The sequence below is a fragment of the Trichomycterus rosablanca genome, chromosome 4 (assembly GCF_030014385.1).
Source record: "Trichomycterus rosablanca isolate fTriRos1 chromosome 4, fTriRos1.hap1, whole genome shotgun sequence".
NCBI classification, from domain to species: Eukaryota; Metazoa; Chordata; class Actinopteri; order Siluriformes; family Trichomycteridae; genus Trichomycterus; species Trichomycterus rosablanca.
In genome coordinates this window covers 38,622,407-38,635,008 of record NC_085991.1, presented here as the reverse complement: position 1 = coordinate 38,635,008, position 12,602 = coordinate 38,622,407, and the positions used below count along the sequence as shown (strand labels likewise).

The 12,602-nt window shown below is 37.7% G+C and overlaps 1 protein-coding gene across 1 annotated transcript in view; it reads left to right on the top strand.

Annotated features, from left to right (window-relative positions):
* si:ch73-335l21.1 (insulin receptor substrate 1-B) overlaps positions 1–8,498 on the top strand; it is a 96,184-nt gene extending 87,686 nt beyond the window's left edge. Inside the window, exon 3 of the mRNA XM_062994265.1 lies at positions 7,833–8,498. Coding sequence (XP_062850335.1) covers positions 7,833–7,840 — 8 coding nt within the window. The 3' untranslated portion in view covers positions 7,841–8,498. The remainder of the gene's footprint in view (positions 1–7,832) is intronic.
* Positions 8,499–12,602: the final 4,104 nt, after the last annotated feature.

The following is a 12,602-nucleotide window of genomic DNA, read 5'->3' as shown; positions in this document are numbered from 1 at the left end:
GCCATAGCATTGTACAAGGCTGTGTGTTTGTGCGTGCATGCATGTGTGTTTGTGTGTGTGATTATAGGATGCCAGTCTGTACTTTCTCCTTGTGTGATTGTGACACTCAGTGAGTTGTTGTGATTTGGAGTGCACAGCTTGTTCCGGGCTGACTAAATTTAGCATTGTGGAAGAAGGAACAGAATTGGGAGGGTGTCTCTTTTTACATTTAGAGCAGAGGGCAAGGAAATGCAGGCAAATGAACAGAGAGAACATCAATTTTCACTTCTTGGGAAAAGCAGTGTGTTTACTTCCTCTGACCCAGACTTAATTGATCTGTTTTTTATCTTTACTGAGGTGATTTACTAAGGTAATATTCAAAATGTGTCCATTTTTTGTGGTCTGACGTATTCACATTTGTTGATCTGTCAGTTTGCTATGTATGTTGCTAATATCTTATTTGTATGACTGAACTGATGTGGTTGACGCATTACGGGCAGTAAGAGGTTGAATCATGCTAAGCTAGTGATGTTAAAAGCCAGAATATAAAAGGAGAAAAGGCTCAATTGCTTACAACCAAGGATGGGTCAAAGTACACTATCCGAAAACCACATCAGCGAATACACCAACAGTTTAAGCACAATGTTTCTTAATGCACAATTGTAATGAAAGGAGTGATTTCACCATCCACAGCCTCTAAAATTATTTAAGGATGCATCCCAAAGATATCACTGTGCAAAATTTGCAATTACATGAGCTTGGAGTACTTTAGTAAACAATTGTCACTAAAAACGGTTAATCGTTGAATTTGCAAATGCAAACCTTAAGACTAAAGTTACATGCAAAACTTAAAACAAAAGCTAAGACTACACAAAGCAAAAGCCATTTATCAAAATCACTTAGAAACACTGCCAACTTCTCTGTGTCCAAGCTCATCTGTGATGGTCTGGGGAGTCAAAAATTGTAAGTTGTATATTGGATATATTGGATGTCGTATTCTCCAGGACAGAAAGCAGAAGGACCATCCTGACTGTTGCAAACACAAGGTTTAAAGACCAGCGTTTGTCATGGTACGAGGGTGTGTTAATGCCAAATGCCAATGGCTTTTGAGCAACATATGCTGCCATCTAGATAGTGTCCTTTTTAGAGGCGTCCAGGTCAGACCACAATTGGTTTGAACTTTTTTGAAACACATTGGTGAAGCCATCCAATTTAAACTGTCTATATGTAAAAAAAAATTTAATTGTTCAGCTAAAACATTAAATAGTTATGCCTTTTGGATGGCGCAGCAGTCTAAAATAGAATAGAGTAGAATGCCTTTATTTGTCATATATACATACTGTATACAGATGTACAGTACAACAAGATTCTTTCTTTGGATATCCCAGCTTGTTTGGAAGCTGGGGTCAGAGCACAGGGTCAGCCATCGTACGGCGCCCCTAGAGCAGAGAGGGTTAAGAACCTTGCTCAAGGACCCAACAGTTGCTGCATGGCAGAGCTGGGATTCAAACTCTCAACCTTTCAGTTGATAGCCCAAAGCTCTACCCACTAGGCTACCACCGTCCCTATCACACTAGCTCACCACAGCAAAGATCTGGGTTTAAATCTCAGTGGTGCTGTTGGTTGGCTGGGCGTCTACACAGACGATTGGCTATGTGTGCAAGCTGACTGAAACCCAGCGATGGATTGGCACCTTGCCAATCTTTCCTGCCTTACACCCACTTTTCTCAGTGGAGCCAGGCCTACTGCAACTCTGACCAGGATAACATGGTTGATAAAAATGTAAAGAGAAATGTTTTCTCTTATTTCTCACTACAACAAAATTTGTCAGAATTATCCGTTGTAATAACCCATGTACTACAGATGTACTACAGATGTGTAATTTGCTGAATTTGTCCAGTTTGAGCGTCAGTAGATTAAAGCTGATAGGTAACATATGGTGCATGGCTTTGGTGATTGTTGCATTTAAAATAAACAGGTTAACAAAACTCAACAATAATAATATGAACACAGCACTAGTCATGAACATTCTGAAATTATTTCCAGTCTCAGACAATGTTCAAACACAAATTAGCCTGCTCTGCTCTCTGTAGTCTGCATTTGTTTGTTTTGAAATCACAGGTAATGAAGGAAAATGAGCAGATTTTATTTAGAGTAAAAGATACAGTAATAGAGGCGTAAAAGCCAAATGTTTTTTTCATTGATGACGTCTGATTGAAAACATAATCAAATCAGAATCACTGATTGTCATTGTTCACTTTGATTGTTTTTAAAGCATCACATTTGCGCACATCTTGGCTAAAATAGTAAGCTGGTACGCACAAGCTCACACATGGAAACACACAACAGCATTGTTTAATTCTTGCCTTAAGCTACACATGTCCTCAGAAGCAATATTGTTTTCACTGAAAGACACAAACAAACTCTACAGACTGTCTTACAAGGTTATTGTGTCGTCTTAGCTTTTTGCTGTAAGCTTAATATATAGTTAACCCTCTTTAGCTCAGGTTAAAGCAGCCACAATACATAGTCACAATCACATTATAATAATAATAATAATAATACATTTTATTTATATAGCGCTTTTCAAGATACTCAAAGACGCTTTACATAAGACAAATAATCAAAACAAATACGTACATACACCATACAAATCAAATCATAGTACAAAATCAAAATAGTACATCAACATCAAGAATAATTAAGATAAAAACAAAGAGAGCAGCATAAGACAGTTCATTAAAAATTAGCTAAATTATGAGAGAGAACAACAAATATAGAACAATTTCTTAAAATTAGACAGAAACAGGACAGATTTACATGCAATCAGGAAACTGAAAACTTTACAAGTTTTAGGATCTAGGACTTCACATTTCTGTCGTGATCTAAGTATAAAAACTATTAAAAAGAATAGCAAAAATAAAAGCATTTATTTCGTGTTGTTACAAGTTAAATGCCATATTGAATAGATGAGTTTTGAGAAGTGACTTGAATTTGGACAGGTCAGGACAATCTCGTAGGTGTTTGGGGAGAGCATTCCATAAAGATGGAGCAGCTATGGAAAAGGCCCTGTCACCCCAGGTCCGGTGCTTGGTCCTAGAGGGTATGGACAGTAGGTTAGCCTCAGAAGAGCGAAGGCTACGGGAGGGAATGTGCTGATGGAGCAGGTCGGTGAGGTAGGATGGGGCCTGATTATGGAGAGCTTTGTGAGTGAATAGAAGAATTTTGAATTGAATGCGTTGAGCAACGGGAAGCCAATGAAGTTTTTGTAGAACAGGTGTAATATGATCACGGGAGCGAGTATGAGTAAGGAGGCGAGCAGCTGAATTCTGGATATACTGAAGTTTTTTTAGGATTTTGTTAGATGTACCATAAAGGATGCTATTGCAATAATCAATTCTGGATGTAATAAAAGCATGAATCAAGGTTTCGGCGGCAGAAAAGGAGAGTGATGGACGTAGACGTGCTATGTTTTTTAGATGAAAGAAAGCAGTTTTGGTGATGTGATTTACATGGCGGTCAAAAGAGAGGTTGCTATCAAAAATTACACCAAGATTTCGGATGTTAGAAGACGGAGACAAAGTGTCATTATCAATGGTAATTTGAAAATTTTTTGTGGTTTTTGCCAGGGTTGTAGGACCTACGATGATCATATCTGATTTTTCACAGTTTAATTTGAGGAAATTAGCTTTCATCCACAATTTCATTTCAGTGATGCAATTTGTCAGAGTGGAGTGAAGTTCAGTATTAATGGATTTGGAGGAGATGTAAAGCTGAATATCATCAGCATAGCAGTGGAAATGTAAACCATGCCGACGTATGATGTCACCAAGGGGGAGCATATAAAGAATAAACAAAAGGGGACCTAACACTGAGCCTTGGGGAACGCCTTGGGACAGTGGAGCAATGGCAGAACTACAATTGTTGATATTAACAAACTGTTGTCTGTTTACGAGATATGACCTTAACCACAAAAGGGCAGTACCAGTGATGTTGACAGAGGATTCAAGGCGGGACAGAAGAATGGAGTGATTAATGGTGTCAAAAGCTGCAGTAAGATCAAGGAGGACGAGAATATTAATTTGTCCAGAGTCTGAGGAAAGAAGAAGGTCATTTGTGACTTTGAGGAGGGCTGACTCAGTGCTGTGCTGGGGGCGGAAACCAGACTGAAATGATTCAAATAGATTATTGGAATTTAGGTGATCTTTGAGCTGTGAGGCAACAACACGTTCCAGTATTTTCGACAGAAATGGAAGATTGGAAATGGGCCGAAAGTTACTCATAATGTTAGAGTCAAGTCCAGGTTTTTTAAGTATGGGAGTAACAGCAGCCAATTTGAGTGATTGAGGGACTGAGCCAGAACTAAGAGAGGAATTGATTATCTCTGTGATAAGTGATGAGATAACTGGAAAACAACCCTTAACAAGTTTTGATGGAGCAGGATCCAAAACACAAGTGGAGCTTCGCATCCCTGTTAAGATCTCAGATAGGTCCAAATGAGACACAGGTGAGAACTGAGACAGAGGCTGGGTAATAAATTGAGGTGAGATAGGCGGAGAAACAGAGATGACAGGGGAAACTGTCAGAAAATTGTGGATATTCTCAACTTTTGTTTGAAAAAATGAGAGGTAAGAGTTACACTTGTCAACTGTAAAGGAATTGGTAGTATTGTCAACTGGTTTGAGAAGTTTATTTATTGTGGAAAAGAGAGTCTTAGGATTTGTTGATCCAGCATGTATGAGTTCGGAATAGTAAGTGGATCGGGCTGCCGTAAGAGCGTCTTTGTAATGTTGAAGATAATCAGAATAAATCTGATAATGTACTGTTAGACCGGTTTTCTTATAAAGTCTTTCAAGCTGGCGTTTACGGGATTTCATTTGGTGAAGCTCAATTGTGTACCATGGTGCAGAATGACTAAATGAAACAAATTTGGTTCTCAAAGGAGCCAGCTCATCAAGACATGAGGCGAGTATGTCATTATAGTAATCGACAAGGTCAGATGAATTACTAGACAGTACAGGACAGACAGACATCTTTTTAACAAGAGAATCTGAGAAAGCAGAGGGAGAGATATATTGAAGATTCCTGAAGGATATTTTACGTTTAGCTCTAGTGATGGGCCTAGTGACCTCAATGTCCATGATGATTGTCAAATGATCAGAGACAGTAAGGTCATGGCTGGACGGCTGATGAACTAGGACACCAGTAGAGCAGACAAGGTCAAGAGTATGACCTTTTTTATGAGTTGGAAAATGTATATGTTGTGTGAAATTAAAACACTGTAACAATTCCAAAAATTCCCTGGCAAATTTACAGTTGTTGTCATCAATATGGATGTTAAAATCACCCATAAGCAGTACAGAGGATGAGAGGGCACTAAGCTGGGTTAAAAAATCTGAAAAGTCAGAGAGAAAGGAAGCGTTTGGCTTTGGCGGACGATAAACTACAGCAGTGACCAGAGGAGTAGGCCCTGACAACTTGAAAGCCAGGTGTTCAAAAGAAAGAGCAGCAGGAAAAGACAAAGTGGTTATTTTAATATCATCCCTATAGACTGCAGCAACACCACCACCTCGCCCTTCCATACGAGGTTCATCAATATACGAGTATCCCATTGGCGTGGTCTGATTTAACGTAAAATAATCCAAGGGTTTATGCCAAGTTTCAGTGAGACAGAAAAAGTCTAGTTCACTGTCAGATATAAATTCACTAAGTACAGTACTTTTTGTGTTGAGTGAACGAACATTAAGCAATGCCATTTTCAAGTGGTATTGTTGTGTAGTTGGCTGTGAGGAACGAGGAAGAGAACGGAGATTTGCTAAGTCCACTCCGCGTTTCCCATCCCACTCCGTGGACAGCGTTGTCATGGAGACTACACCGCTACTGGTGTGCAAGGCAGCAGCGCTCTGATGACGTGTTTGCGGAGCGACAGTGCGCACGGCTGACCAGAAGGATGGAATAGCGTTACCGTTTCGAAGATAAACAAGCTTTCTCCGGGAGCCCCTGTGAATATAACGAGGCCGGCGAAGGAGTCCAAGCTGTTTGATGACTGAAATACACGATGGAGTAGTGCAGTTGTTGAACTTCCTCAGCTGGTCAACGGAATAGTTCAACATCGTGCCGATCCCAGGAAAACTCATCCACCGTTCACCACCGGCCGCAGACGCGATGTACAGTAGAAAGAACAAAAAGTATCAAAAGCACAAATAAAAGTATCAAAAGTAACATAAAAGAAATAGATCCACAAGGTGTGTAAAAAGATGAAAACGAAAAACGATAAAAATACAATAAAATACGGTAAAATACGGTAACGGTAGCGGCAGCCAAATGCGCCAGCGTCCACCATCACCATGGCACCATTATACAGCCGTGCAGATAAAAACAAGCACATTGCTGCTTTCTATTGATTTTATATTATAGTTTTGCTTCCATTATGTCTAATTGATTGTATTATGTGAGATCAACATGGCTCCTGAATTTGGCACAAAATCTTTTCCGATTGTAGTTGAACAAAACCAGCTGCTTCTTTTATAGATTCTAACATTAAGGGTGACCTGCTTTATTTTGATATTTAAGCCATATTGGTATTAAAATGGTTTCTGTCAAAAAAGACTTGGTAATCTTGTGCATTAGTAAATATCATCTTTCTATCAAATTTCTGACCAGGTCAAATGCTGTTGTTTAAAATTAACCATCTAGAAGCATGAACAGCTCAAATCAGTGTGTCCAAAAAGAACAGAATTGCTAGATGCTTTAGCATGTAAGACTCATTTGTTCTTGATTAAATGGTGGCACAATGGCTCCTTGCAAATGACAAAGTGTATAAGGAAACACATTGCCTTTTAGGATGAATTTACTGCAAACTGAGCTCATACGACAAAACAAGAGCGCATGACCTTACTCATGCTCTTGTGATTAAATAGTGAATGTACACCAATCAGGCATTGCATTATGACCACTTTCCTAATATTGTGTTGATCCCCCTTTTGCTGCCCCATACACAACAAACTGCAATGCACTGTGTATTCAGACACCTTTCTGTTAGAACCAGCATTAACTTCTTCAGCAATTTAAACTACAGTAGCTCATCTGTACCACACGGGCCAGCCTTCGCTCCCCACGGTTATCAATGAGCGTTGGCCGCCCATGACCCTGTTGCCGGTTTACCACTGTTTCTTCCTTGGACCACTTTTGATAGATACTGACCACTGCAGACCGGGAACACCCCACAGGAGCTGCACTTTTGAAGATGCTCTGACCCAGTCGTCTAGCCATCGTCTCTAGCCCTTGTCAAACTCAAACATTTTTCCTGCTTCTAACACATCAGCTCTGAGGATCAAATGTTCACTTGCTGCCTAATATATCCCACCCACTAATAGGTGCCGTGATGAAGAGATAATCAGTGTTATTCACTTCACCTATCAGTGAACTCTACATTTTCTGCAGAGCCATATTTTGCTTTAAATGAAGTCATTTGAATCAAACAGCAAAAAACAAAGAGTATCAGGATATTTAGAGTAGCAGGATATGTTGTTAATACTGTCATGTAACAGTAAAACCCTACATAATATTGTTATCTTAAAACCTACCGCTAGTCTGTATGATCTAAAGTTGGGTTACAACATGATAAAACCATTGGGAACTCAATTACGACCTTAAAAAATGGGTAAACCAACCAGTGACCCTCTAGATTACCAGTTGAGTACCTTAACCTCAGATCTACCACACGACTTAAAACCCTTGCCAACTGAGCAGCCAGTCAAAAAAAAAACTTTAACAGAATTTTCAGAAATGTTTCTATATTATTTAATTGTTTGTATCTTCTCACCAAAACCCTTTTTCTTCTTTTTTTCCAGAATGTTGATGTCTTGTCCTGGTTCTCTTCAAACCTCAGAAATCAAGCCATGGATACTTCTCTTACAGAGCAACTGTCAAACAGAAAATCGGGAGACGAAGGTCCAGGTCCAACATGCCTCTGAAGCACTTTGGAAAAAGACCATTACAAATCATTTCTGGTTTTAGTTTGACTTGTTGCAGCAATCAATGGATGTTTGTGCCAAAAGACTGGAGAGCATGTACTCTTCTGGCTTCTTCGCTGAAATATTCAAATACTGAAGTTGGAAAGAAGAGCATGTGTCGACCTGGAGCCAATGAGATCTCAGTGTTAACAGTTTTGGGTCAAAATACTTGAGAAAGGAATCAATCAAAAATGGCTGAACTGAAGGCTCACAACCCTTTAATTATATAGTTTATAAAAGTGCCTATTTTTGACTGTAGATATTTGCCAGAATATTAGCTTGAGTTTGACTGAAAAACTGCCATGAGGTTTTAAAAAAAGCTTTAAACTGACGGGGGAGGGTTAAACTCCAGGAGACAGATTCCCTGGGTGGTACTAAAGTGTGAATGATTTAATGATGACGTGTAAGATGATAATAATGAGATGATTATGATGATGCTCAAAGAGCTGTTAATGTGATGTTAATTAGTATAGCAGCAAGCTAAATTATATTATCCTGCCCCACTAGTCTTGCACTCTGGTTTTCTTTTTCTCTTATGTCTGTCTCATACTTTTATTCATTTAACTTTCCTGTTTCCTTTCAATCACTGTTCTGCATGTTTGCCTTTGTCTTCTTTTTTTACCTGTCGCTATATGAAGGCTACGTTTACAATGCAGTTAAATGTGGTTTAAATCTACACTGATCAAGCATTACAATAAAACCACCCCCTTGTTTCTACACTCACTGTCCATTTTATCAGCTCCACTTACCATATAGAGGCACTTTGTAGTTCTACAATTACTGACTGTAGTCCATCTGTTTCTCTGCATGCTTTGTTACCCCCCTTTTTTGCTGTTCTTCAATGGTAAGGACTCTGCCAGGACCACCACAGAGCAGGTATTATTTGGGTGGTGGTTGATTCTCAGCACTGCAGTGACACTGACATGGTGGTGGTGTGTTAGTGTGTGTTGTGCTGGTATGAGTGGATCAGACACAGCAATGGTAATGGAGTTTTTGAACACCTCCCTTTCACTGCTGTACTGAGAATAGTCCACCAACCAAAAACATCCAGCCAACAGCGCCCCGTGTGCAGCGTCCCATAATCACTGATGAAGGTCAAACTCAAACAGCAGCAATAAATGAGCGATTGTCTCTGACTTTACATCTACAAGGTGGACCAACTAGGTAGAAGTGGCTAATAGAGTGGACCTCCAGCAGCACTGCTGTGTCTGATCCACTCATACCAGCACAACACACACTAACACACCACCACCATGTCATTGTTACTGCAGTGCTGAGAATGATCCACCACCTAAATAAAACCTGCTCTGTGGTGGTCCTGACCATTGAAGAACAGGGTGAAAGCAGGCTAAAAAGTTATGTAGAGAAACAGATGGACTACAGTCAGTAATTGTAGAACTACAAAGAGCTCCTATATGGTAAGTGGAGCTGATAAAATGAACAGTGAGTGTAGAAACAAGGAGGTGGTTTTAATGTTACGGCTGATCTGTGTATCTCCTCAAATATAAAGACGTTCTTTTTGCAGGATGTGGTCTGTTTCTGTTAAATTATTTCTTTGGATTATTTAAGCAGGTGAGAGCATAGCAGTTACACTTAAGTACAGTCCACATGCGTTGGCTTTTAAACAAATGCTAGTCGGAATTAAATATAATAAGAAAGCAAGTCAAGCATAATTCAAACCAGCTGCTAAAAGTAAATTAAATATGATCTGGTCCTGCATATAAGCCACATTAAATCAATAATAAACAATGTAAGAAAATTCAGTTTTGAGCAGCACATTGTGCACTGCTTTGCTTCATTGTGTTTAGTACATCTGTCTTTCTGCATCTTTGCCTCATTCATTCACTCTCTTTAATGCTGAACAGAAGTGTGTACAGGCTATTTTGAGCTGTGATTCTATGGTACATGCTCTCTGTGATGGTACCTCATGCAAGTATTCTAAATGACCCAGTCTACAGTGGACTGTCCCAGTTATGTTTTGGATGGGAATGTAAAGAACTGTACAACTCTCACAAGGTCTTTAGTTATTACCCTTTAATACTGATCTGAGATCAGCTTTATAAGGTTCCTCATTATGGCAAATAAGATACAGTGGAAAGCTGGTCTTGTATTAGCAGAACATGCAATACTGTTATATTCCGAATATAACATAGTGTTTTCTCTGGAAATTACATTTACATCACATGTGTACACATTACATTTGGAAAAGAAATGTGCGATTATCTATTTTTGTAACTGGACATGCAATTATTATAAATGCAATCATTATTAATTTAGCAGATAGTGCTAATTAGATAGAACGTCAGTTAATTTTAGTGTATTATATTTTTGCAATCTAAATTCTAGTTTTTAAAGATAATCAGACATATTTTATAGGTTCAATTCCATTTTAATATTTTCAGTACCTGTTGTTCTTTTTTTAAAGTATTACATTTTATTGGTATTTTAAATATACTATTTTTATTGTTGGGCAAATTGGTGAGTGAGTGTTGCCCTGCAATAGATCAAAGTACTTACTTGTGTTCAGTGGCACTGCGACCCTGACCAGGATAAAGCAGTTGGTGACAACAATATTATTGTTATTGTTAAAATTTCTGCTTACGTCATTTAACAGGTTCATATTTTTGACCAAAACACATTTTCTTTTTCACGTTTTTGTAATTTTCAACAACAGGCTGCTTATAACCAAGACCAGCTTTTATTTCAGTCACTTCTGTTGATATGCTATAAAAACGTGCCAAAGTTACAGTCTGTAAGTGTGTAAGGAGCTAATGATAGTTCTCTAATTTCATGATATATTTTGTAATGTTTTTAATAATTTAATTGTTCTGTTTTGTTCTCAGTTTCATTTTCAAGATTTTAATGATGGTTCACCACATCACAAAAAAACATTTTCAGGTATAATATATACGTATATATGCAGGGAGAGGACTGTTTGTGCACTATGAGCTGCCTCTTAAAAGACATCAAAATCAGACTAAGACAAAGAGTTGTATGCACATGAATATGAAAAAGCTAATGTGTTACAGACTGATTGGAGGGCTTTTCCATCCACTCTGCCTGGATACAGAGTAAAAATTACTTTTATTGCGTTCACATTAGCCTTTGCTCTTTTGTAACTGATAGGTAATTGGCATGCAGGTCCTCGGAGTCATTACACTAGAATGTTTACCACAAATCTATGCTTATTTTGAGATCTGAAAGTACATTGGTTTTAGAATAAATGAAAATAGAAAAAAACATTTTCAGGTGTATCTGTTGAGATCTGATCTTGATCAGCACAATCAATTATTCCCAGTGCCAAAGTCTCATTAGAACCAAGGTGGGAAACCTCATTTACGTATGACCAGCATGGATTTGGGTTTCCAATTTAATCAATAAATTGGCTAAGTCCTTAAATGTTAATTAGCTGTATCAGTTGTATCATCAAACACATTTGATTAATTATTATTACATTTTGGATCTTTGGTACTTTAAATGACTTTGATCCGTGTTAGAATACATGACATCATGGAATGTCTAAAGTACCTGAAGATTTTAAATAGTAATCTGGCTGCCTCTATCAAGAAGCTTGATGGTTCCATAGATGATAGTGCCATATTCCAGCAGAATAATGATTTACTTGAATTAAACTTTAGATTTCTGTGTTATTTTTAGTGTGAGCATGTAAAACACAATTACTTTAATATTCTTTTGTCACTTGGTAATCACTTACCAATAGTGCTAATAATTCTTCATTCATTAAGAGCTATAAACAATCTACCTCACTTGCCAACATTGTCCCGTTTGTTTATGGACTGTCTACAGGCCATGTTGCAATTTTATTAAATCATTTATATGCACATTGATGAAATTGTAGATCTACTATTGATTTAACTTTATGCAGTTTAAATTCATGCAGTTTGCTTGCAGTTTATAGTGCTATGAAAAGCATTTGCCCCATTTCTGATTTCTTTGGTGTTTGTGGATATGTAACAATTATTTCAGATCTTTAAACTGAATTTTAAGCACAGATAACATTATACATATAAATTTTTTGAAATTATAATTAATTACAGTTTCAAGTTATCCAACTTCAGCTGGTCCTGTGAAAAAGTACATACATAGATTAAGTAACTAGATAAGCAATTAGGTTTCCTCACAAAGCTAACTTCTAACAACAAAAGTCTTTGTCTTGTGTTAATTTTCTTTGAATATCTGAAACAGTGTTAGTGTAAAGGAAAGGGGGTAAATACTTTTAACTGCCCTGTTTATACATAGAAAAACTGCAAAAAAAAAAAAAAAAAAAAGCTATAGTACCTAAACCTGCAAAGACAATTAGGACAACAACAAACGGCTGGGCAATATGACAATCTATATCTATATTGTGATACATTCAAAACTTATCTTTTACTTACATTTTACATATTTTATTTTTAATATTACATAAACATATCAAAACATTACCACATTATTTAAAAAACTGATGCATACTGTAAAAACGATGCATACTGTTTATATTGGCCACCCCAGTATAGATGCTTTATTCTATACCAGAATATTTTATCAGCAGTGAATTGTCCATTCCCAGGCATCCTATTGAGATCATTTGAATAATCCTTCACTGTG